We start from the raw sequence: 27405 nt of genomic DNA, 5'->3' as shown, positions 1-27405 counted from the left end.
TGGTACATCCCTAAAGAATCGTACTGTGTGAACACACCCCTGTAAAATATACATAGAATTTATTTGCAAAACAGCACTGCACGAACACAGCCCCAAATGTCCGTAGTGACGTGCCAGTCACACAGCATATTTGCGCCAACTTCAAGCCGAGCTCAGTGTTTACGACCTTAACTGCATTACGGCTATGACGCTGTCTGTTCACGCGCACGCAATCCTCTTGTACAGAAGCGGCCAATGGCTGAGCCGCACAGGCCCCCAGCGTTCACTGCTCGGGATAGGTGACCGCACCGCGCCTGTTTATGGTTTCTAAAAATATACACATAAATAAAGTCATACACTAGTGTATATGGAGTGACTATGTATACTGCTCCGCGTGTGCAGACCGTATAAGCAGTAACAAGTAATCCGGAACAGGCTTCTTCATAGACACCTAATGTTAGCTGCTAGGACCCCGGGCAGGAAGTGCTGCTGTGTTTTGGCTGCACATGGTTCGTGTACGGCATGGATGAGCACATCGAGCTGCTGTGTGGTTGCTACGAGCAGATCTTGTTCGGTTACCGAGTGACCCCGGGCGGTGAGGTTTGTGCTCTGCCCCTTGGATGATGATACTGTCACTTGTGTTAGGAATATGCGGTAACCGCTCGTGCTGTCATTGTGTACACAGCAACCCAGATAACCATCATATCCTTCCATATTGGAACCTATAGCACAGACTCGGCGCGGCGGCTCCTTCTCACCCACCACTCCTCCAGCTGTCATTGATATGTCATATCCCCCATAGTCCTGCTGCTGATCACCTACACCCATTGCCCTTACTGCTGCCCCCATAGTCCTATTGCTGATCACCTGCACCCCACTGGCCTCTTACTGCTGCCCCCATAGTCCTGCTGCTGATCACCTACACCCACTGCCCCCATAGTCCTGCTGCTGATCACCTACACCCACTGCCCCCATAGTCCTGCTGCTGATCACCTGCACCCCACTGCCCCCATAGTCCTGCTGCTGATCACCTGCACCCACTGCCCCCATAGTCCTGCTGCTGATCACCTACACCCACTGCCCCCATAGTCCTGCTGCTGATCACCTACACCCACTGCCCCCATAGTCCTGCTGCTGATCACCTGCACCCCACTGCCCCCATAGTCCTGCTGCTGATCACCTGCACCCCACTGCCCCCATAGTCCTGCTGCTGATCACCTGCACCCCACTGCCCCCATAGTCCTGCTGCTGATCACCTGCACCCCACTGGCCTCTTACTGCTGCCCCCATAGTCCTGCTGCTGATCACCTACACCCACTGCCCCCATAGTCCTGCTGCTGATCACCTACACCCACTGCCCCCATAGTCCTGCTGCTGATCACCTACACCCATTGCCCTTACTGCTGCCCCCATAGTCCTATTGCTGATCACCTACACCCCACTGGCCTCTTACTGCTGCCCCCATAGTCCTGCTGCTGATCACCTACACCCACTGCCCCCATAGTCCTGCAGCTGATCACCTACACCCACTGCCCCCATAGTCCTGCTGCTGATCACCTACACCCACTGCCCCCATAGTCCTGCAGCTGATCACCTACACCCACTGCCCCCATAGTCCTGCTGCTGATCACCTACACCCACTGCCCCCATAGTCCTGCTGCTGATCACCTACACCCACTGCCCCCATAGTCCTGCTGCTGATCACCTACACCCACTGCCCCCATAGTCCTGCAGCTGATCACCTACACCCACTGCCCCCATAGTCCTGCTGCTGATCACCTACACCCACTGCCCCCATAGTCCTGCAGCTGATCACCTACACCCACTGCCCCCATAGTCCTGCTGCTGATCACCTACACCCACTGCCCCCATAGTCCTGCTGCTGATCACCTACACCCACTGCCCCCATAGTCCTGCTGCTGATCACCTACACCCACTGCCCCCATAGTCCTGCTGCTGATCACCTACACCCACTGCCCCCATAGTCCTGCTGCTGATCACCTACACCCACTGCCCCCATAGTCCTGCTGCTGATCACCTACACCCACTGCCCCCATAGTCCTGCTGCTGATCACCTACACCCACTGCCCCCATAGTCCTGCTGCTGATCTCCTACACCCACTGCCCCCATAGTCCTGCTGCTGATCACCTACACCCACTGCCCCCATAGTCCTGCTGCTGATCACCTACACCCACTGCCCCCATAGTCCTGCTGCTGATCACCTACACCCACTGCCCCCATAGTCCTGCTGCTGATCACCTACACCCACTGCCCCCATAGTCCTGCTGCTGATCACCTACACCCACTGCCGCCATAGTCCTGCAGCTGATCACCTACACCCACTGCCCCCATAGTCCTGCTGCTGATCACCTGCACCCCACTGCCCCCATAGTCCTGCTGCTGATCACCTGCACCCCACTGCCCCCATAGTCCTGCTGCTGATCACCTACACCCACTGCCCCCATAGTCCTGCTGCTGATCACCTGCACCCCACTGCCCCCATAGTCCTGCTGCTGATCACTTGCACCCCACTGCCCCCATAGTCCTACTGCTGATCACCTGCACCCCACTGCCCCCATAGTCCTGCTGCTGATCACCTGCACCCCACTGCCCCCATAGTCCTGCTGCTGATCACCTGCACCCCACTGCCCCCATAGTCCTGCTGCTGATCACCTGCACCCCACTGCCCCCATAGTCCTGCTGCTGATCACCTACACCCACTGCCCCATAGTACTGCTGCTGATCACCTACACCCACTGCCCCCATAGTCCTGCTGCTGATCACCTACACCCACTGCCCCCATAGTCCTGCAGCTGATCACCTACACCCACTGCCCCCATAGTCCTGCTGCTGATCACCTGCACCCCACTGCCCCCATAGTCCTGCTGCTGATCACTTGCACCCCACTGCCCCCATAGTCCTGCTGCTGATCACCTGCACCCCACTGCCCCCATAGTCCTGCTGCTGATCACCTGCACCCCACTGCCCCATAGTCCTGCTGCTGATCACCTGCACCCCACTGCCCCCATAGTCCTGCTGCTGATCACCTGCACCCCACTGCCCCCATAGTCCTGCTGCTGATCACCTGCACCCCACTGCCCCCATAGTCCTGCTGCTGATCACCTGCACCCCACTGCCCCCATAGTCCTGCTGCTGATCACCTGCACCCCACTGCCCCCATAGTCCTGCTGCTGATCACCTGCACCCCACTGCCCCCATAGTCCTGCTGCTGATCACCTGCACCCCACTGCCCTCTTACTGCTGCCCCCCATAGTCCTGTTGCTGATCACCCACATCCCACTGCCCTCTTACTGCTGCCCCCATAGTCCTGCTGCTGATCACCTACACCCACTGCCCCCATAGTCCTGCTGCTGATCACCTACACCCACTGCCCCCATTGTCCTGCTGCTGATCACCTACTCCCACTGCCCCCATAGTCCTGCTGCTGATCACCTACACCCACTGCCCCCATAGTCCTGCTGCTGATCACCTACACCCACTGCCCCCATAGTCCTGCTGCTGATCACCTACACCCACTGCCCCCATAGTCCTGCTGCTGATCACCTACACCCACTGCCCCCATAGTCCTGCTGCTGATCACCTGCACCCCACTGCCCCCATAGTCCTGCTGCTGATCACCTGCACCCCACTGCCCCCATAGTCCTGCTGCTGATCACCTACACCCACTGCCCCCATAGTCCTGCTGCTGATCACCTGCACCCCACTGCCCCCATAGTCCTGCTGCTGATCACTTGCACCCCACTGCCCCCATAGTCCTACTGCTGATCACCTGCACCCCACTGCCCCCATAGTCCTGCTGCTGATCACCTGCACCCCACTGCCCCCATAGTCCTGCTGCTGATCACCTGCACCCCACTGCCCCCATAGTCCTGCTGCTGATCACCTGCACCCCACTGCCCCCATAGTCCTGCTGCTGATCACCTACACCCACTGCCCCCATAGTACTGCTGCTGATCACCTACACCCACTGCCCCCATAGTCCTGCTGCTGATCACCTACACCCACTGCCCCCATAGTCCTGCAGCTGATCACCTACACCCACTGCCCCCATAGTCCTGCTGCTGATCACCTACACCCACTGCCCCCATAGTCCTGCTGCTGATCACCTGCACCCCACTGCCCCCATAGTCCTGCTGCTGATCACTTGCACCCCACTGCCCCCATAGTCCTGCTGCTGATCACCTGCACCCCACTGCCCCCATAGTCCTGCTGCTGATCACCTGCACCCCACTGCCCCCATAGTCCTGCTGCTGATCACCTGCACCCCACTGCCCCCATAGTCCTGCTGCTGATCACCTGCACCCCACTGCCCCCATAGTCCTGCTGCTGATCACCTGCACCCCACTGCCCCCATAGTCCTTCTCCTGATCACCTGCACCCCACTGCCCCCATAGTCCTGCTGCTGATCACCTGCACCCCACGGCCCCCATAGTCCTGTTGCTGATCACCCACATCCCACTGCCCTCTTACTGCTGCCCCCATAGTCCTGTTGCTGATCACCTACACCCCACTGCCCTCTTACTGCTGCCCCCATAGTCCTGTTGCTGATCACCTACACCCCACTGCCCTTGCTGTCCCCATATTCCTGTTGCTGATCACCTACACCCATTGCCCTCTTACTCCTGCCTCCATAGTCCTATTGCTGATCACCTACACCCCACTGGCCTCTTACTGCTGCCCCCATAGTCCTGTTGCTGATCACCTACACCCCACTGCCCTTGCTGCCCCCATAGTCCTGTTGCTGATCACCTACACCCATTGCCCTTACTGCTGCCCCCATAGTCCTATTGCTGATCACCTACACCCCACTGGCCTCTTACTGCTGCCCCCATAGTCCTGCTGCTGATCACCTGCACCCCACTGCCCCTATAGTCCTGCTGCTGATCACCTGCACCCCACTGCCCCTATAGTCCTGCTGCTGATCACCTGCACCCCACTGCCCCCATAGTCCTGCTGCTGATCACCTGCACCCCACTGCCCCCATAGTCCTGCTGCTGATCACCTGCACCCCACTGCCCCCATAGTCCTGCTGCTGATCACCTACACCCATTGCCCTTACTGCTGCCCCCATAGTCCTATTGCTGATCACCTACACCCCACTGGCCTCTTACTGCTGCCCCCATAGTCCTGCTGCTGATCACCTACACCCACTGCCCCCATAGTCCTGCAGCTGATCACCTACACCCACTGCCCCCATAGTCCTGCTGCTGATCACCTACACCCACTGCCCCCATAGTCCTGCTGCTGATCTCCTACACCCACTGCCCCCATAGTCCTGCTGCTGATCACCTACACCCACTGCCCCCATAGTCCTGCTGCTGATCACCTACACCCACTGCCCCCATAGTCCTGCTTCTGATCATCTGCACCCCACTGCCCCCATAGTCCTGCTGCTGATCACTTGCACCCCACTGCCCCCATAGTCCTACTGCTGATCACCTCCACCCCACTGCCCCCATAGTCCTGCTGCTGATCACCTGCACCCCACTGCCCCCATAGTCCTGCTGCTGATCACCTGCACCCCACTGCCCCCATAGTCCTGCTGCTGATCACCTGCACCCCACTGCCCCCATAGTCCTGCTGCTGATCACCTGTACCCCACTGCCCCCATAGTCCTGCTGCTGATCACCTGCACCCCACTGCCACCATAGTCCTGCTGCTGATCACCTGCACCCCACTGCCCCCATAGTCCTGCTGCTGATCACCTGCACCCCACTGCCCCCATAGTCCTGCTGCTGATCACCTGCACCCCACTGCCCTCTTACTGCTGCCCCCCATAGTCCTGTTGCTGATCACCCACATCCCACTGCCCTCTTACTGCTGCCCCCATAGTCCTGTTGCTGATCACCTACACCCATTGCCCTCTTACTGCTGCCCCCATAGTCCTGTTGCTGATCACCTACACCCCACTGCCCTCTTACTGCTGCCCCCATAGTCCTGTTGCTGATCACCTACACCCCACTGCCCTTGCTGTCCCCATATTCCTGTTGCTGATCACCTACACCCATTGCCCTCTTACTCCTGCCTCCATAGTCCTATTGCTGATCACCTACACCCCACTGGCCTCTTACTGCTGCCCCCATAGTCCTGTTGCTGATCACCTACACCCCACTGCCCTTGCTGCCCCCATAGTCCTGTTGCTGATCACCTACACCCATTGCCCTCTTACTGCTGCCCCCATAGTCCTGTTGCTGATCACCTACACCCCACTGGTCTCTTACTGCTGGCTCTTTAGCTTTTGCCATGTGTTGGGTCTGCCTGGCCCTATGGATCTGTTTGCCGCATGCTCTGTCAGTTGTACCTGCATATTCTGCAGAGATGGTGAAAATATAGTTTAGTTTTTTAATACCAGGAGGCTGTGCGTTATAATGACTTTCTTTCCTTTTCTTATAAACAGCAATGGTCGGCCACAGTGGATTTCACCAATCATTCCCACACTGCCTCCTTAACTGTGGTAGCCACAAATAACAGATTTGTAGCCACAGGGAGCAAGGATGAAACAATTCAGATATATGATATGAAGAAGAAGGTGGAGCATGGTTCCTTACTACATCACAATGGTATGTTAACCACTTAATTACTCGGGGGCTTTAAAGTGTCATTGTCGTTATAACTTTCAAAATCTAACTCAACAGTAGATGTGATATAAAGCAAGTTTGCAATATACATTCATTATTCCGGCCAGTACAGAGAATCACAGCTCAATGTGTCCATCAATCACATGACTGCCTTCTCCCTGTGAGCGAACAGATGGCCTGGGAAACACGGCACTTCCTGTTTTCTGACCGTTTCCTGGTTTTTGAGAAACAAAGAGTCAGAAAACAGGAAGTGCCGTGTTTTCCATGATAACTAAAAAAAAATGAATGTAAATAGCAAACTTGCTTTTTATCACATCTTCTTTTGGTTTAGATTTTGAAAGTTATTATGCCAGTGACACTTTAAAGGGGTAGTGCGGCGGTAAAAAATTATTCACAGAATAACACGCATTACAAAGTTATACAACTTTGTAATGTATGTTATGTCTGTGAAAGGCCCCCTTCCCCGTGTCCCACCACCCCCACCCGTGTAGTGCATTATAATTACCTTATCTGTGTCGCGCCCGTCCGCCATCTTGTGCCAAACGTCATCTTCGGCCGGCGGGCCGAACACCTCCGATCTTCCCGAGTGCCGGTCGCCCTCTGCCGCGTCATCAGCTGCTCAGCAGCGATTGGCTGAGCATAACTGTGCTCGGCCAATCGCGGCTCAGCGGCTGATGACGCGGCTGCGGGGAAGGGGGCCATTCACAGACATAACATACATTACAAAGTTGTATAACTTTGTAATGTGTGTTATTCTGTGAATAATTTTTTACCGCCGCACTACCCCTTTAAGCCTTAAAGGGGTAGTCCACCCAAATTTTTTTTCTTTCAAATCAACTGCTGCCATGAAGTGACAGAGATTTGTAATTTACTTCTATTAAAAAATCTCAAGCCTTCCAGTACTTATCAGCTGCTGTATGCCCAACAGGAAGTTGTATTATTTCCAGTCTGGAGAGCAGGAGGGGTTTTCTATGGGGATTTGCTCCTGCTTTGGACAGTTCCTGACATGGACAGAGGAGGCAACAGAGAGCACTGGGTCAGACAGGAAAGAAAACACTACTTCCTGCTGGACATACAGCAGCTAATAAGTACTGGAAGACTTAAGATTTTTTAATAGAAGTGAATTACAAATCTCTGGCACTTTATGGCACCAGTTGATTTGAAAGAAAAAATTTTTGGGTGGACTACCCCTTTAAATGGAAACTGACAGCAGACAACTGACATTTTCCAGTTTCCTATTATGTGAGCAATGTGTAGAGCGTGCTGACAGGCAGAGAGCCATGACTAGTCGCAGCCCAAATAACTCGTTCACGGCCCTATGCACCGGGCACTGGATTATACAACATTTTACTGGGATATAAAGCTACCGAGCAAGCATCCCTGGACATGTCTGCAAGATCTGTGCAGCGTCCCTGCGAGCTTAACCCCTTAGCGTCCCATGACGTACCTGGTACACAGACACACACAGACACCATACTCGCCATCCCTCCGGTGACAATCGCCACTCCATTCGCCCGCCTCACCGTCACCGCCGTCCAGCGATGTCTCTGACTTCCGGGTCCTGGGGATGGAAAAGGCTGCCAGTGCGCTTGCGCACCGGCAGCCTTTTCATTGGCTGTAGCGCATCACATGGCTTCCAGCAACCTCAGCCAATCAGGGCTGAACAAGCTGGAAGCCATGTGATGCGCTCTAGCCAATGAAAAGGCTGCTGGTGCGCATGTGCACCAGCAGCCTTTTCTGTCCCATTCACTCTCTATGAAGACGCCGAGAAGTAAGAAGACCCGGACCGCCCCCCGGCTCTGACGTCGTCGTCACCAGATGCCGCCAGGGAGAAGAGGACCATGACGATCGTAATAGGTAATGTATACATTCTTTAACTTCCGGGCGGGGGGGCGGGGGTCCGAAAGTGGGAGAAGAGGGCCAGACCGGGTATTTAACCACATTACAAAGTTATATAACTTTGTAATGTGTGTTAAATAAGCTAAAAAAAAATTTCGTCAGAGTTGTCCTTTAAGCACTTCAATGCAGCTGTCTAACCTGACAGCTGCATTGAAGGGCTTTGTACTGCACGTCCCTGGTGTCTAGTGGGTCGGATCTCCCCCCTGCGATGCGATCGCGGGGGGAAATCTGGTCTTCTGGCCGGGCTTGGCAATAGATTGCAGGCCACAGCAATCTATCACAGAGTACAATGATCTTTGCTGTGTATATACACAGCATTGATCTCTATGAGAGATCAATGCTGTGTGTATACAAGTCCCCCAGGGGGACTTCTACTTACAGTAAAAATAAAAGTAAAAAAAAGTGTTTTTATTAATAAAAAGCCCCCTCCCCTAATAGAAGTCCAAATCACCCCCTTTTCCCATTTTATAAATAAACAAACATGTTTGGTATTGCCGCGCGCGTAATCGCCCGAACTATTAATTAACCACATTCCTGATCTCGCACGGTAAACGGTGTCAGTGCAAAAAAATCCCAAAGTGCCAAATTGCGCATTTTTGGTCGCATTAAATCCAGAAATTTTTTTATAAAAAGTGATCAAAAAGTCGCATATGCGCAATCAAGGTACCGATAGAAAGAACACATCATCGCGCAAAAAATGACACCTGACACCTGCCCCATAGACCAAAGGATAAAAGCGCTATAAGCCTGGGAATAGAGCGATTTTAAGGAACATATATTTAACAATGGTTTGAATTTTTTACAGGTCATCAGATATAAGAAAAGTTATACATATTACATATCGTTGTAATCGTAACGACTTGATGAACATGCATAACATATCAGTTGTACCCCAGGGTTTACAGCGTAGAAACACATACCCTCCAAATAAAAGAAATGCGTTTTTTCAATTTCCCCACATTTAATTTTTTGGGGGTTTTGCAGTGTACTTTATGCAAAAATTCAGCCTGTCATTGCAAAGTACAACTAGTGACGCAAAAAATAAGGGCTCATGTGGGTTTCTAGGTGAAAAAATGCAAGTGCTATGGCCTTTAAAACATAAAGTAGAAAAAACAAAAGCGCAAAAACGAAAATTGGCATTGACCTTAAGGGGTTAATCAGCACAAATGTGCTGATTGGTTCCCTTAAAGTGAATGTACCATCAGGTATATAGCTTTAAGATTTTTACATCAATAGACTGGCACCGGTCCTTCTTTTGAACTGCGGCCCGGTTCCTGCGCTCAGCGCCAGTCTATTCCCGGGCACTGATTCAGCCTGAAGCACTGGAGAAGGGCCCACAGCATCGGCTTCCCCGCGCTGGCGCCACTATAGGTGTAAAAATCTTAAAACGATGTACAGTACCTGATGGTACATTCACTTTAAATGAGTTATCCGGCGAAAATAATTGGGTTTAGAAAGTTATATAGATTTGTAATTAAATTCTTATTAAAATTATGACGTCTTCCCATACTTATCAGCTGCTGTATGTTCTGCAGGAATTGTTATTTTCTGACACAGTGCTCTCTGCTGACATCTCCGGCTGAGACAGGAACTCTCCAGAACAGCAGCAAGTTCCCATAGGAAACCTTTGTCTGAGACAGGAACTGTCCAGAACTGGAAAGATGTCAGCAGAGATCTCTGTGTCAGACTCAAAAGAATACACCACCAGGACATACAGCAGCTGATAAGTACCAGAAGAGTTGAGATTTTTAAAAAGAAGTTAATTACAAAGCTATATAACTTTCTGAAACCAGTTGATTTGAAAGAATGATTTTTGCTGGACAACCCTTTTAAGGGTCAATTTACATAAACAGGATCTGCATCATATTTAATGCTGCTGATATCAGTGTAACTGTATGATGTGTATGGAGGGAAAAGAATGAAAAATATGAAGGATGCTGCCTCATGTAATACAGTACCAATACATTTTAGATGGTTAGCCTAAGTTTTTAGGTAGGACTCCTACCTCTTAGCCCCTTAGGCTTTGTATTTACGACCCCAAGAAACTGGGGTACAGTGGTCTGGAGAGAGGCTGCCAGCCATGAATGTCAGACGTCTGGGATACTCCCATAAGAAAGGGGCTCATCTGGGAGACAGGAAGGGAATGATAAAGATTAAAGGACAGCTCTGGCCAAAAGTATTTTTTAATATGTTATTACTTATGGAAAGTTAGACAAATTTCTAATGTACATTAATTATAGGAAATGCACATATAGGACTATTTCCCTTAAATTAGTAGATCATGGAGTGTTAGAATTCTGTCAAAAACGGTGTCACCAGTCACCATGTCATCAGTTGTAATTCCTATGGAGTGTCCAGCAGAGGCCCACTTCATACAGAAGTCAATGAGTACCATTGACTTCTATGTATAGTGCGCCCCCTGCTGGACAATCCATAGGAATTACAATTGATTTGTGACCTCACTGTGCCCCAGCCTCCTGCCAACTGTTTCCTGATGTCACCCGAGCTGCCAGGGGTGACATCAGGGAATGAATCGGCAGTAGGCTGGGGCAGCTGTGAGCTCTGCAGTCAGTCCCCGGCAGGGCATGTGAACAGAAGAGCTTCAGCGGCGACAGGGATGTACAGGTGATGGGGATGGCCCTGGAACTACTCCCCCCATCATCTGCTCATACTATGAGCAGATGATGGGAGTAGTAGTACAGTATAAATGTGTCCAGCACCAAATGTGCCCTCCAAATGTATTGATTAAATACATTTATGGAATACTTTGGGGAGCAAGGACACTTGCTCCCCAAAGTATTCCATAAATGTATTCAATCAATAAAACATACTACCCTGGGAATGGTGTAACCCCCCCCCCCCCCCCCTCCCCCCTGCACCAGAACAAATTATTAGGACACAGCACAGTGGAGGTAAATGGCATGTGTGGCACAAACAATCCAGTGATTGTTTGTGTGGCCCGCCAGCACTATCATAATTATTTGCATCCATAGACTGCAACATATCAAGACTAGAGATGAGCGAACCTCGAGCATGCTCGAGTCCATCCGAACCCGAACTTTCAGCATTTGATTAGCGGGGGCTGCTGAACTTGGATAAAGCCCCTAAGGCTATGTGGAAAACATGGATATAGTCATTGGCTGTATCCATGTTTTCCAGACAACCTTAGAGCTTTATCCAAGTTCAGCAGCCTCCACTAATCAAATGCCGAACGTTGGGTTCGGATCGACTCGAACCCGAACCCATTTCGCTCATCTCTAATCAAGACATCTAAAAGGACCTTTCGTGCAGTTTTCTTTAACTTTTGAGTGCTCCTTTCTGCCCATATTTTTTCCATTAGGCCTGCATACCCCTTGAAGTGGTCCTTTCCATAGTAAAGGCTACTACTCCCATTATTATGGCTACTACTGCCCCCAATGTTAATACTACTACCCTCACTGCTGATACTACTTCTACTCCAATTACTATGGCTACTTCTACCACCACTGCTGATACTACTACTATTACTACTACCATTACTATGGCTACTACTACCCCGACTACTGATACTACTACTCCCATTACTATGGTTACTACTACCCCCACTTCTGATAGTACTACACAATACTTCTCCCACTACTGTGGCTACTACTACCACCTGTCCAAAAACTACTACTCCCATTACTTTTGTTACTACTACCCCCATGCCTGGTACTGCTATTTTCATTACTATTGCTACTACTACTCTTATTCCTGATACTACTACTCCGACTACTAATGCTACTACTTCTCCCACTACTGGTACTTCTACTCCCTTTATCTACTACTGCACCCATCTTCTATGCCTCTACTGTTACTCCACCCATAATCCACTATGCCTCTACTACTACACCCATCGTTATTAGCAAAAAAAAATAAATATTGCTTTCTTAGAGGCATAACGCTTTTATTTTTTCACCTACAGGGCTAGTTGGGCGTCTTATTTTGCACCATGATATATAGTTTTTGTTGGTATCATATTAGTGTAAAAGAGAAACTTTGATCACTTTTTATATATATTAAAAAAAATCCTCTTAAATAATTTAAAAAATCTGCAATCCTGGTGTGTTTTCCTCCTCTTACAGTTTACAACATTAATTGTGTGGGGACAATATTGTTACATTTTATTAGAGCAGATAATTCTGCATGCTATAATACCAAATCTTTAAAAAAAAATGTTTTACACATTTTTATTTGTATAATGTGAAAGGGGGGGGGGATTTAATCGGCGAGGGGTTGTTTAATATTTTTAAAAAAACTTTTTTTTTTTCCCCTACCATTTATCAGCCCCCTAGGGGACTTATATATCCAATTATTATATTGTGTATACTGATCAGTGCTATGCCATTGCATAGCATTGATCAATATTATTGGCCCTGTGCACATAGTGAGCCTGAGGGCAGACTCTATGAGAAGATTGCCGGCAACAGGATGGAGGTAAGTATTTTTCCTCTGCCCTTCAGGGAAATTGATCAGTCAGTGACAGGTACTTATCCTGTCACTGGCTACTTTGCAGCGTTAAAGGGGTTAATGGCAGGCAGCTGCATAATCACGGCTGCCTGTCATTATGCCCGGCTCCTTGGACACTAATGTGTGCGGGTCCTTTCACATTGAAGCAGGCGCACACACATTAATAGCCCCCCCACACACACACACGTATATATACATTCCTATAGCACAGGGCAATTGGCAGTAGGAACATATACTGTATATACAGATTGCTGATGTAAAGGGGTAATTGTCTATTCCTTATGCAGTACTACCTTTTTAACACCACCACACAAACAAAAAACGTATTTTTATGTATAATTTTTCGGCAACTATTGTTCCATAAATGTTTTTGTATAGTCATGGTAGGTGTCCTTTTAAGTGCCTAAGGTTTTACCTGGTAATACAGGCAAAGAGACAGCCCCTAGAGATGTACACCTGAGTTAATAACGCATGACTGGAATAATTTGTCTCCCAAAGATGTATTTTAAAGTTTCTATTCACTGAAAGCAAGCATCGGCCAATTCCAACTAATAGCAGTAGTCTGTTGTCTCTAGTAGCTGCTTGGCGTGAATGAGAAATGTAAAGGAAGGATGATTCCCTGCTGGATCCATTTCTGGTTTTAGCTGATAAAACACTGTATCTCTCTCTAACCAGTCTTATATTGGTGGTCTTATTTTCCTGGGACTTTGCTCCTGAGAGCTGATGTAATATCATGTAGCTCATGTCTTAGCTATTGATCAAAGCTGATGTTATGGTTGAATTCCATTATTCTTAAGTATCTGAGGTTGGAAATCTTGAATACCATTCACATATTGGGATGAATTTATCAAGCCTTTTTTGTCAGTTTTCTGACGTAAAGCTCCATTTTGTTCATTGATAAATGACTTTTCTCTGTTTTAGTCACATTTGTGCATCCTCTGCTCAAAGTGCTTCAGTGTAAATGGGTCATGGTTTAATTTAGTGAATTTGTAGTCACTTGGGGGGAGATTTATCAAACATGGTGTAAAGTGAAACTGGCTCAGTTGCCCCTAGCAACCAATCATATCCCACCTTTCATTTTCCAAAGAGTCTGTGAGGAATGCAAAGTGGAATCTGTTTGGTTGCTAGGGGCAACTGAGCCAGTTTCACTTTACACCATGATAAATCTCCCCCATAGTTACTAAATGCGACAATTTTAAAGTTGCTCAGTTTTTGCACAAAAAAATAGCACAAATTTAGCATATATTAAGAGACAATTTGATACATTTTGTTCAATTAAGTGGAGTAAGGTAAAGTGTGTGAAAGTGACAAATGTTACATCCCCCTGCTTGTTTTGTACACTAGGTAGCATCACATGCCTGGAGTTCTTTGGTAATACCCACCTGTTAAGTGGAGCTGAAGATGGATTGATGTGTGTGTGGAACACCAAGAAATGGGAATGCCAGCAGACCTTTAAGGCTCACAAGTAAGTAGGATTTTGTGTACGATTAGGGACCGTGCTTGTCAGCCCCCTTTTCCTGGATATCTGTCCTTCCTATACTTTCAGGTGATGAGTTGTGACTTGTTCTGAATGTTTGGAACACAGATGCATCATTTATCTCTATGTGCTGGGTAAGTGTCAGCGCTAGAGATGAGCGAACCTCAAGCCTGCATGGGTTTGTCCAACCCCAGACTCTCGGCATTTGATTACTGGTAGCTGAAGATGTTGGATGCAGCCCCAAGGCTGCCTGGTAAACATGGATACAGCCATAGGCTCCCTAGGGCTGCATCCAAGAACGCAGATGGCGCAAGTTTGGGGTTGGACAAACCTATGCGTGCTTGAGGTTCGCTCATCTCTAGTCAGTACACATGTCGTCTTTAGTATGAAATTGTCTATCACACCCTGACCACCTGCCGAGATGGTGGCACTGCTGATAGATATTAATAAAAGTTTTCAGAATATACTTTGTTGCCTGTGTTTTTATGTACATTTTAATAAAATGTCTTTATTCTGGCCATGAATAATATCAAGGAGGCAGAGCTGACTATTTCCTTGACCTCTAGCAATGCCATTTCTTACTGTGTTTTCTTCAGCATGCTTGAGTCCAATCATTTGGCATTTGAATACTGTTGAATGCAGCCCTAGGGAGTCTGGGATAACATGGATACAGCCTATGGCCTACATCTATGTTTTCCAGGACTTCCTAGGGCTACATCCAACTTCAGCCCCTTGGACTCAAGCATGTTTGGGTTGCGCTCATCTCTAAACAGGACCTCTCCTGTCCTCAGTTAGGGTGCGTTTTTTTTTACATTTTTTCATTGAAGTGAAGGGAGCTATAATGCAATACCACACACAACCTGGGGACAGGGGTGTGCTGTTTTGCAGGAAAGTAGCTGTGTTTTTCCAAATCCTGGACAAGCCCTTTAAGTGCTTCCCATCATATTGTCAGTTATCTCCTGTCCTTCCCATACACATGAATATTCAGTATGGCCTCTGGGAAAGGGTAAGCCATAACCAGACTGCTCTGTCGGTGGCTTATCTCTCTGAGAACAAAGAGGTCTGGCAGTAATTTTCCATCACTATTTCCACCAACTACATCTGCGGTGGGCTTGGCCTCCAGAAGTATATCAGGATTATTTTATGGTTTTAACAAATCTATGCACTGAAGCTGTCAATGGAGTCAGATCATTTGAAAATATGATGCTTTTTAATTTTCTGCAGGGGTCATGTTTTATCTCTTTCCATCCATCCATCTGGAAAACTAGCATTATCTGTCGGCACTGATAAAACCTTAAGGTGAGCATGTCCTGTACAAAAAATGCGTTTTGAAAGAAATCTTATCTAAAATCTGTAAATTCTGAAAACCTTTGTTTCTGTTCCACACTGTTTTCAGGATATTTGTGTGCTATCACAGCTTGGCAGCATCACCAGTGAAACTTCGTTTACATTACTACATTTGAATGTTTTTGCTTATGGTTGCTGTCCTAAATGTAAAGGGATATTCTATGTTGGGAGAGGAACAAAAGGTGGGGGCATTAAATATAAAATATAGGTCAGCTAAATTGCATCTTGTTTTCCTTCTATAGAACCTGGAACCTTGTTGATGGTCGTTCGGCTTTTATTAAAAACATAAAGCAAAGTAAGTTTTTGAAGCTCATTGATGTGATCCTTCCTACTGGAGAGTGTACACAATGTTGGGTCCAGTTAGTGAGTTAGTGCCCCTCTTTCTAGTGAACAGTGTGGCCCCTAGTGGTTACACATTTATTACTATACTATAAATATTTAATTAATGTTACCCCTTTAACACAGCCTTTGACTTTGCTATATATGGATTGTCAATATCTCATCCACCTTGTTGGGACAGTAAGTGCTGAAGGTTTCCTGCATGGAAATTATGTGCAAAAAATCTTCATCATTTACGCCACATCTCGGCATACCTTTTCTGTGGACTTACTGCAGAAATTGCATGCGTAACATTTTACTGTAGATTTTGCATTTTACAGGTATTAAAAGCTACAAGGATATTTTCCACTGTGTGAATCCACATGTTAAGTACTGCAAGATGTTTGGGTGGTGATCAGTGCACCGAGGGTGCGGTCCTGCCCTCAGTGCCCAAACTGCCTAATTTACTTATTAAACAAAAACAAAGATTTTTACAAAAATGACACTGAGGATGAGGGTAAGAAAACTGCCTTCAGTCTCTTCATCCTGTGTTCTATAAAAACATAACAGCAAGTTATAGTGTGTGTTTTTTGTTACAGTTTCCCTTTTAATGCTCATTTTATTTTTTTTCGGCAAGAAAACCCCTGTAATCTCACCTCTGAAATTACTTTATCATAATGGAACTTTTCTCTCTTATAGATGCACATATAGTCAAGTGGTCTCCTAGCGGAGAGAAATATGTTGTGGTGATACATGACAAGGCAGATGTGTACAGACTTGAAACTGCATCAGTTATTGGTACAGTCAAGAATCCGAAGAGGATATCTTCAGTACAATTCATTACTGTGAGCTTTTAGAATACTTAGTCTATTGGTTTCTAATCTATCATTACTTTCCCTGGTAACATAGCTTTCATCTCATGATGTTCTACTTAAAGGGGTACTCCAGACAGGAGGCTTTTTTTCCAATATCGCCAGAGAGGGGGTGGTTGAAGACAATGACGTCCTTTTGCCTCCCTGGCTCTAGCGCTTGGGCCCTCGTCACGCTGCTCCTGTCACCCGTTCTCCAGCTGCTCACATTTCAGATGGGCCTGTCAATGGGGGAAAAGAAGCAGCATGATGTGAGCTACAGAGCTGGACCCGAGGAGGTAAGTGGGCGTCATTGTATTCATCCACCCCCTCCCCAGCAATACTGAAAAAAGGCCTCCTGCCCAGAGTACCCCTTTAAAGCAGTCTCCCCAGATCCCAATATAAACATCCACAGATCACATTAAAATCACTGACAGGTAAAGTTAAGACCATGGATTATGCCATGACAATGACACTTGTCAAGGAGTTTTTTATATAGTAGCAATTGAACAGTCCGCTCTTGAAAGTTAAGTGTACCTGTCACACGGATATGTCAGAGGTTTTCATAAGTCTGTGTGTGAGTGTTTAGACTCCAACCAATCTCTAAAATGAGATGGGAGAAGCACACTGTTTAGCGTTTCTCTGCTCAGCTCGCTGCAATTTCTATAGCATTAGACAAGCTCAGTTATAAGTTTAAGGAACTCATCTTGTACCATGAGATGAGAAAAGCATAGAGACAGAGTAGAGACACTCGCACATTCTGTGAATACTGTTCGTTCACAGATGTGCTATGGATCAGATTCACAGACCGGGACAAGCTGTTTTGGTGCCCTAGGCAGAGAGGGCAAATGGCGCCCCCCCTGAACCCAGCGTTATCAGAATCAGCAGAATAGAGCACAGACATTGTCACAGACCCACCTTCTTGGGATAAAAATGTTTTTTAGTGAGACACAGGCTCACACAGCAGTGGGGAAGGTTTGACACAGCAACTGTATTGCTTCCCACTGTACCAGTGCTCCCCCTGTGCCCCCATTAAGTAGACAAGCCCCCAAAGCACCCCATAAAGAGGTTATAAATAGGTTTGCCAAATATGTGCCCCCATATAGTATAGGAGGTCTTTTTTGTGCCTCATCTAGGTAGGGTGTAGTAGTGGAGGTATAGTGGATGAGGGGTGTAGTAGTGGGGGTATAGTGGATAAGGTGTAGTAGTGGAAGTATAGTGGATGAGGGGTGTAGTAGTTCAGGTATAAATAAGGGGTGTAATAGTTCAGGTATAGATAAGGGGTGTAGTAGTACAGGTATAGATGAGTGTCAGTACATGCTGGGAGTTGTAGTGTTGTCGCAGGTTAGCTGTCAGCCTGTGACAACACTACAACTCCCAGCATGTACTGACAGCTAACCTGCAACAACACAACTCCCAGCATGCACTGACAGCCTATGACAACACTACAACTCCCAGCATGTACTGACAACCTGTGACAACACTACAATTCTCAGCATGTACTGACAACCTGTGACGACAGTACAACTCCCAGCATGCACTGTCAGTACATGCTGGGATTTGTAGTGTTGTCATAGGCTGTCAGTACATGCTGGGAGTTGTAGTGTTGTCATAGGCTGACTGCTAACCTGTGACAACACTACAACTCCCAGCATGCACTGGGATGCACTGGGACACACATACATACATACATACATACATACATACATAGATACACACACACACACACACACACACACATTAATTCACTCTCACACACACTCTCCCAAGCAGACACTTACATTTCCTGAGGGATCTCCTTACATCTTCCCAGCACCTGCAGCTTCTCTGTTGTCCTCCTTCTCACCGGCACCGCGCTCTCCGCCCCCTCCCCCACCTCTGTATGGACAGGAGGTGAGGGGAGAACGGTGAGACCTCGAGACAGCACAGGGGAAAGAGCAGGACCCCAGACTGCAGCTTAGGCTGGGTTCACACTGCGTTTTTTTCATCTGTTTTTTTTCATCCGTATTTGAAAAAAACGGTTGAAAAACGGATTGCAAAAACGGATGCAGTTGTGTGCATCCGTTTTGATCCGTTTTTTCCATTGACTTACATTATAAAAAGAAACAAATCCAAACGGATCCGTTTTTTGTTTTTTTTTGACGGACACAAAAACGTTGCTGACACTATTTTTTTTTTTTTGTCCGTTAAACGAATTGCAAAAACGCAGTGTGAACCCAGCCTTAGTGAGAAGAACAGGTCTGTAAAAGTCGAGGAGGGGGCAGGTGCTCTCACGGAGGATATGTGGCCTAACATGAATAACCACACACTTCTTTCAGCTCATTTTAGGGAATGGTGGGGGTACGGACACTTTGTTGACCTTTTAAAATATAGATAGATGGATAGAGATATATATGTGTGTGTGTATATATATATTATAATAATATTATTATTATTATTATATATTTTATTTTTACAAGGACACTTTGACATGCCAATATCCATTGTTTTTCCACAAGGAAGCTAATGAATTAGAAGCAGAAGCACTAGGCAATGAAAGTCTTAGCAACTTTAGCAAGGGCTAAATTGTGATGAGTAAAAGTCTTCCCATAATGAAAAAGCACATAACATTGTAATGAGCAACTAAGAGTCATTTATGAAACTGGACTGAAAACTCCATCAGTCCGATAACACAGAAGAGCTACTGTAGCACAATTTGCTGAAGATACTAAAGGGGTATTCTAGAGGTTGGTCATACATTATTATCTGGCTGGGGTGGGTAAGAATAGTGGGGACCTGTACAAGTGCCCTAATTCACATAAAATATGTTTTAAAAAAAGCCTTTTTTTTTGCTCACACTGCTCCCTTAGTATTTAAAGCGACTCTGTACCCACAATCTGACCCCCCCCAAACCACTTGTACCTTCGGATAGCTGCTTTTAATCCAAGATCTGTCCTGTGGTCTGTTCGGCAGGTGATGCAGTTATTGTCCTAAAAAAATACTTTTAAACTTAAAGCCCTGTGCCAAGTGGGAGTATCTGTGCCCTAACTTTGCACCACCCCTCCGTCCCTCCTTCCCACCCTCTTCATCATTAGGAATGCCACTGAAACATTTTCTACATGCTGAACATAGCACAGGTCCTTAATAGAGATGAGCAAACCGGGTTTGGGTTCAAGTCCATCCGAACCCGAGCGATCGGCATTTGATTAGCGGGGGCTACTGAAGTTGGATAATGCTCTAAGGTTGTCTAGAAAACATGGATACAGCCAATGACTATATCCATGTTTTCCACATAGCCTTAGGGCTTTATCCAACTTTAGCAGCCACCTCTAATCAAATGCTAAAAGTTCGGGTTCGGATCGACTCGAGTATGCTCTAGGTTCGCTCATCTCTAGTACTTAATGATCCAGCCCATGTGCCGGGCTGCCACAGGTGGGGAATAGGAGGCAATCTGCCTGGAGCAAGTTTAAAAGTATTTTTTTAGAACAATAACTGCATCACCTGCCGAACGGACCGCAGGACAGATCTTAGATTAAAAGCAGCTATCTGAAGGTACAAGCGGTTTGGGGGGGGTCAGATTGTGGGTACAGAGTCGCTTTAACATCTTAGTTCACACAACAGGATTGTCCGTTCACACTTAGTCATTCACCATCTGATATACAGATGAAGTACTGCAGCACTCGACGTTCGTTGTACAATTTATTAAAAACTGGTTTTTGATATACACAGACATTTTTTTACCTGAATGGTGAGTGCTGAATTCCTTCATAGCTGTTCATCAAGATTTCATTTTGTAATCTTGGTTTGTCAGCAGTGTCTTGGCTCTCATTGGTGCAAAATGTCCATAAACCCTGGCAGTAAAGGGGTTATACCCACCCTGGGAGCCTGCTTAACTTGCTATTGCGAGTCCCCTGGGCTGTGTACAAACCTAGCATATGTGTTGTTTGGTTTTTTAATTGATAAGGCATAGTGTAACTACATAAAGGATTAGCTAGCCATTAGTATTTACTTTATATGCCGACAGCCTTATACTATTTGTCTGCTGTGCTCCTTTTATGAGATGTATGTATGAGAGTGAACTATTTGACATTCATACTTTCCTCATCATTTAGGTTTATATGTGCACATAATAGGAGCACTTTGAAATTCTGTCTGCATATTTCAGCAGCTTTGATCCATGACGTTCCATAAATGATTTACTATGAAGCTTTTAAACGGTTTTGCTTTAGAAAGCTTTCAGCTAGGATACAAGCAATAATGTAACTTGCCTCTGATGATTACTCTACAGGATAGCCTCCTCGCTGTGGCTGGAGATGATGACCTTATCAGGCTCTATCACACTGACTCCCAAAAATGCCTCTCTGAGTTTAAGGCTCATGAAACCAGGTAAGCTTCAGGTGGTTGTTTTTTTAATTATGTTTTTATCATAATTTCTGTCCTACTTTCTCAATAATAATTTTTCCCCTTTTTTAACAGAGTGAAAAGCATCCACTTTTTTGAATGTAAAGGATCTCCTATTATTGTGTCTTCATCAAGTGACGGTTATGTTAAGATGTGGAGCTTAGATTTGAATAAGGTGAGAAGGAAGCCCAGATGCACTTTTTTTTTCTTTTTGGCCTATGTTGTATTTATTAAAGGAGAACTCTGGGCAAAATAAATGTTTTTGTTATTAGGTACGCAAAGTTAAATTCCTAATGTAAACTAATTATGGGAAATGCACATATAGGGGGAGATTTATCAAACGTGAAACTGGCTCAGTTGCCCCTAGCAACCAATCGGATTACCTTTCATTCCTCACAGACTCTATGGAAAATGAAAGGTGGAATCTGATTGGTTGCTAGGGGCCACTGAGCCAGTTTTACTTTACACCATGTTTGATAAATCTCCCCCATAGTGCTGTTTTCCTCAATTCAGCTTCAATTTCTCCCCCCCCAAAAAGTGACATCACGACCTGACCTGAAGGGTCCAGCAGGGGGTGCAGTATATATAGAGGTATAGAAGTATATGCAGAAATACAGGTAGTGCAATCTCCCCCGTTCCCAGCCTCCTCCCATGCAGCAGGTGAACTATTTAGTTACCATCAATCCTGTTTCCATCTGCCTGCCTCCCTCCCCGTGCTGCCTTCTTATGAGCCTTCCTCCCCATGCTGCCCAGTGCCCACTCGTGATTTTTTTACCCAAACCAAGGCACCAGGCGCATTTTAAGACACAAACGGGAAGGACTCACTCTCATTAAATAGATGGTATCAGCGGTTTTTGGGGAGTGGGTTGGTGGATACAGTATCATTTTAAATGATAAATTCACATGGATCAGCATCGTTGACGACTAAAATTTGAGTATAGGGGAAAGTCAGTAGGTGTTTTTTAGTTATATGGGTAATAATTTGAGCAATAAAGTTGTCCTGTATGCATTCACAGTGTGTATGTTTATGTGCATATTTCATAAAAAATTATTTACTTTTTTAATAGGTGAATACAGCACCTACATTGCTTTGTGAAGTTAGCACATCAGCCAGGCTTACGTGTCTTTCAGTATGGCATCCTGGAGTCAATGAGAACAGGGCAGAAAATCCAGGCTCGGAAGCTGCATCTGGTAAGCTGAAATAGTTTTTTCTTCTATGATACTTCACTGTTGTGTGACCTGGGTCTGCATTTTTATGAAGGAAATATGTATTTCTGTAGTAAGGCACTGTTCACTTCTATTATTACATGGTAAACTTTTTATGCCCGTTAATGAGTTAATCTATTAATCGCTAAACTGGTTTTCTCTAGACATATTGGATCTTGTTCTCAAAGTTTCTCAGTAGCTCTTGTATCATATTGGACCCCTGGTGGTCAAGTATCACTTCCTGTTTACTCTGGTTATGGAATCAGGGGCCAGTTAGAAACCACTTGTGACCTTTCCCTGATGCCTCTGGCTGTCATTCCGTGCAGCTGTGCATCCCGCACACCATGAAAAGGAACCCCCTAAGATTTAGAGCGTATCTCCACGGGCCATACAGAAACATAGAATCACAGAAATACAGCAGGCCGTCATTATCAATGCATCACATTTCACACCTGATGGTTTGTTAATGCAGTCTGCTTATTTACTCTGTATCTTGTTTGATTTCCAGAAAAAGAATCAGAAAGCCCCAAGAAGAAAAGAGAGGTCACCAAAGAGCGAACTGAGAAAACAAGCCCAGAGCAACAAAGTGAGGACCAGGTGGTGCCCAAGAAGAGGAAACTTACAGCGAAACAAAAACTGAAGAAGAAAAAAAATAAGGACTGAGCCTTAAATGTCAATGGGGTTTATTCTCTTTCCCAATGAAATAGTGGTGATACAGTGCATACAGATCAACAGTAAAAGATATTTTGTGATAAATTATATTGTTTTTCTTTCATTAAAGGAGAAGTCTGGCGAAAAGTTTTATTAAAGTATTGTATTGCCCCTTAAAAGTTATACAAATTACCAATATACACTTATTACAGGAAATGCTTATAAAGTGCTTTTTTTCCCTGCACTTACTACTGCATCAAGGCTTCACTTCCTGGATAACATGGTGATGTCACGACCCAACTCCCAGAGCTGTGCGGGCTGTGGCTGCTGGAGAGGATGATGTCAGGGGAATGCTCAGTGTCCCCCCTGCCATCATCCTCTGCTGCAGCCACAGCCCTGAGTCTCAGGAGACCCCCCATGCACTTCATAAAGGTAAGCATGATATGCCCCTGGATCCCGATATGTCCTCTGCAGCCAAATATTGATAAAAATATTAATTTTTACAAAGTCTACTGCTTCAGTTTTTAAAATGGCAATTTGCAAATACTCCAGAATGTTATAAAGAGTGATCAGGACAGTGAAAGGACAACTCCCACGAAAATTTTTTTTAGCTTATTTAACACACATTACAAAGTTATATAACTTTGTAATGTGGTTAAATACCCGGTCTGGCCCCCTTCCCCCACTTTCGGACCCCCGACCCCCCCGCCCGGAAGTTAAAGAATATATACATTACCTATTACGATCGTCACGGTCCTCTTCTCCCGGGCGGCATCTGGTGACGACGACGTCAGAGCCGGGGGGCGGTCCAGGTCTTCTTCCTTCTCGGCGTCTTCATAGAGAGTGAATGGGACGGAAAAGGCTGCTGGTGCACATGCGCACCAGCAGCCTTTTCATTGGCTGGAGCGCATCACATGGCTTCCAGCTTCGTCAGCCCTGATTGGCTGAGGTTGCTGGAAGCCATGTGATGCGCTCCAAGCAAGCGCACTGGCAGCCTTTTCCATCCCCAGGACCCGGAAATCAGAGACATCGCTGGACGGCAGACGGCGGTGACGGTGAGGCGGACGGCGGGCGAATGGAGTGGCGATCGTCACCGGAGGGATGGTGAGTATGGTGTCTGTGTGTGTCTGTGTTTTGTTTTTTTTGGGGGGTCCCGCGGGAGTTGTCCTTTAAGAGCAGTTACTTGCAAAGTCAATATTTGCCTAGAAAATGAACTTTATCCACCAAAACACATTTCAACATCATTGCAGCCCTGCCTTAAAAGGACCAGCTAACATCGTTTCAGTGATTGCTCCGTTAACACAGGTGTGGGTGTTGATGAGGACAGGGCTGGAGATTAATCTGTCATGATTAAGTAAGAATGACACCACTGGACACTTTAAAAGGAGGCTGGTGCTTGGCATCATTGTTTCTCTTGTTATGCATGGTTATCTCTAAAGAAACACGTGCAGTCATCATTACACTGCACAAAAATGGCCTAACAGGGAAGAGTATCGCAGCTTAAAAGATTGCACCCCAGTCAACAATCTATCGCATCATCAAGAACTTCAAGGGTGGTCATGGAAAAGTTGTCGGTCACTATTTGGCAGTTTGTTTCTGAGCTGGAAGAGTTCATTGTGTGGGGGGAGATCTGTGCTGTTCTCTTCCTGGATGCTGGATGACTGTATATGAGCAGCAGTGTAATATGAAGATATCCTATGTAATATAGAGGAGGAGGAGAAGACATAAGTAGGGTAGCAGTAACCTCTGTCCTCAGTGTGGTGTTTTTCTCTCTGGGAGAAGATTGTGTTTTTCTTCAGTGTTCTATGGCTTCAGCTGTGTGTGTATGTGTGCTATGGCTGCAGCAGGCTGTGTGTATGTGTGCTATGGCTGCAGCAGGCTGTGTGTATGTGTGCTATGGCTGCAGCAAGCTGTGTGTGTCTGCGCTATGGCTGCAGCAGGCTGTGTGTGTATGATATGGCTGCAGCAGGCTGTGTGTATGTGTGCTATGGCTGCAGCAAGCTTTGTGCACTATGGCTGCAGCAGGTTGTGTGTATGTGTGCTATGGCCGCAGAAGGCCGAGTGTGTGTGTGTGTGTGGGGGGGGGGTGCGCTATGGCTGCAGCAAGCTGTGTGTGCGTGCGTGTGCTATGGCCGCAGCAAGCTGAGTGTGTGTGTGTGTGGTGTGCGCTATGGCTGCAGCAAGCTGTGTGTGTGCACTATGGCTGCAGCAGGTTGTGTGTATGTGTGCTATGGCCGCAGCAAGCCTAATGTGTGTGTGTGGGGGGGGGCGCTATGGCTGTAGCAAGCTGTGTGTATGTGTGCTATAGCTGCAGCAGGCTGTGTGTATGTGTGCTATGGCTGCAGCAAGCTGAGTTTGTGTGTGGTGTCCGCTATGGCTGCAGCAAGCTGTGTGTGTGCGCGCGTGCGTGCTATTGCTTGCCCCCACAGTGACCTATATCACTGTGTGACCCCCTGTATATCTCTATGGCTGACCTCTATATCAGGGATCTGGCATTGTTAGCAGTGTTTCTTTAAAGGGGTTGTCCGGCGATAAAAAATTATTCACAGAATAACACACATTACAAAGTTATACAACTTTGTAATGTATGTTATGTCTGTGAATGGCCCCCTTCCCCGTGTCCCACCACCCCCACCCGTGTACCCGGAAGTGTGGTGCGCTATACATTACCTGTCGCGTGCCGACCACGGTCTCCGATCGTCAGCAGTGACGTCTTCTTCGGGAGCTTGGCGGATCTTCCCGAGTGCCGGCCGCCCTCTGCAGCGTCATCCGAAGCTCAGCCGCGATTGGCTGAGCATAACTGTGCTCAGCCAATCGCGGCTGAGCAGCTGATGACGTGGCCGCGTCATCAGCCGCTCAGCCGCGATTGGCTGAGCACAGTTATGCTCAGCCAATCGCGGCTGAGCTTCGGATGACGCTGCAGAGGGTGGCCGGCACTCGGGAAGATCCGCCAAGCTCCCGAAGAAGACGTCACTGCTGACGATCGGAGACCGTAGACGACACGACATGCGGTGAGTATAATGCACCACACTTCCGGGTCTAGCGTGGGTGGGGGGAAACACGGGGAAGGGGGCCATTCACAGACATAACATACATTACAAAGTTGTATAACTTTGTAATGTGTGTTATTCTGTGAATAATTTTTTATCGCCGGACAACCCCTTTAAGTATGGTGAATATTTAGTTAGAAACATAGAAGACTGTCAGCAGGAAAAGACCATCTGCTCCATCTAGTCTAGTTGTGAGTAGTTCAGGACATGGAAGCTGGAGACTGGCTGCATCCACTGCACACAGAGGAGAATCTGCTTTATATACAGTATTCCTTTATTCACTCAGAAGTCGCCCCAGGATCATGTAGGACATTAGGGAGAAGCTGCTGAGCCAGTGTGATAAATAACTCCCCTGGTATATGACTGGCCATTTATAAAGGAGCAGGAGTCGGACCTGAAATGATGCAAGAGTCGGAGCTGCAGCTTACTGACCTCACAGCCCTAGTGTCTGTAACATTGTGTGTGTGTGTGTCTGTCAGCAGTGTCTCAAGTGATTGACAGGTTTGCTCCCAAAGATGTTCTGCAGCAGTTTCTCCTAATGCTGGGCTCTAATAAAAGAACCCACCACTAAAAGAAAATGCTGGACATATTATTTCTGGTTCTTTCCCTGTATATGATCTATTCATGGTGTATATGTTATCACTAGTGTCATCACATTCCAGTGTAAATGTGTGTATGTCAGTGGTGTATCTGTATATATGTAAATGGTGCCTCTGTGTGTATATGTGCGTCATTGTGTGTGTCTAAGAGTTGTCTATGGGGGGTGGGGACCTACAGGATTGATGGGCCCCGTACAGTTTTTTTGCTATAGGGCCCCATAAATCCTAGCTAGGCCCCTGCCCTGCTTGTTATTCAGCATGGAGTTGTGGACACAGCTACAGGTGAGTCCAGGATGGGACCATGTCAGCATTGTGCTTCTCACCGGCAGCCCCAGGTGTAGCAGACCGTGACAATGGGACATCCTCTGGGAAGGGTCTATCATAACGCGTGAAGAGATACAGTGCTCTACAGCTTTCATCTTTCCGAGGACTGATCACTAATGCTGCTAGGTAGGGCGCGGCTGTTCCTGGATCTCCCCCGTGGTCCCTACAGGAGATCCGGGCTCCCCGCTTCGCTCTGCCTGTGGGGCGGGTCCTTACAGACCACACGTGCGCCTGACAGA

At 47.0% G+C, this 27405-nt stretch overlaps 1 protein-coding gene across 2 annotated transcripts; it reads left to right on the top strand.

Moving 5' to 3' along the window:
• The first annotated feature begins 455 nt into the window (after nucleotides 1-455).
• Nucleotides 456-23298, top strand: PAK1IP1 (PAK1 interacting protein 1). 2 transcript variants are annotated; one of them, XM_069960181.1, is made up of 10 exons: nucleotides 456-579; nucleotides 6399-6561; nucleotides 14311-14431; nucleotides 15668-15742; nucleotides 16033-16085; nucleotides 16808-16953; nucleotides 21224-21321; nucleotides 21412-21511; nucleotides 22404-22527; nucleotides 23051-23298. In XM_069960181.1, exons 1-10 carry the CDS (start codon nucleotides 502-504, stop codon nucleotides 23203-23205), a joined length of 1113 nt encoding a protein of 370 aa, XP_069816282.1. In that variant the 5' UTR covers nucleotides 456-501; the 3' UTR covers nucleotides 23206-23298. The 2 variants fall into 2 exon arrangements, with proteins under 2 accessions (XP_069816282.1, XP_069816283.1); XM_069960182.1 differs by having other exon boundaries at nucleotides 484-574.
• Nucleotides 23299-27405: the final 4107 nt, after the last annotated feature.

The sequence above is a fragment of the Dendropsophus ebraccatus genome, chromosome 2 (genome assembly GCF_027789765.1).
Source record: "Dendropsophus ebraccatus isolate aDenEbr1 chromosome 2, aDenEbr1.pat, whole genome shotgun sequence".
In the NCBI taxonomy this organism is placed as follows: Eukaryota; Metazoa; Chordata; class Amphibia; order Anura; family Hylidae; genus Dendropsophus; species Dendropsophus ebraccatus.
This window is presented reverse-complemented; position numbering and strand designations above follow the sequence as displayed.

Coding starts and splice junctions, on each gene's coding strand:
- PAK1IP1 (XM_069960181.1), top strand. CDS start 502: ATGGATGAGCACATCGAGCTGCTGTGTGGTTGCTACGAGCAGATCTTG. Junction 21,512..22,403: donor GGAGCTTAGATTTGAATAAG/GTGAGAAGGAAG, acceptor CTTTTTTAATAG/GTGAATACAGCACCTACATT. Junction 22,528..23,050: donor AGGCTCGGAAGCTGCATCTG/GTAAGCTGAAAT, acceptor TTTGATTTCCAG/AAAAAGAATCAGAAAGCCCC.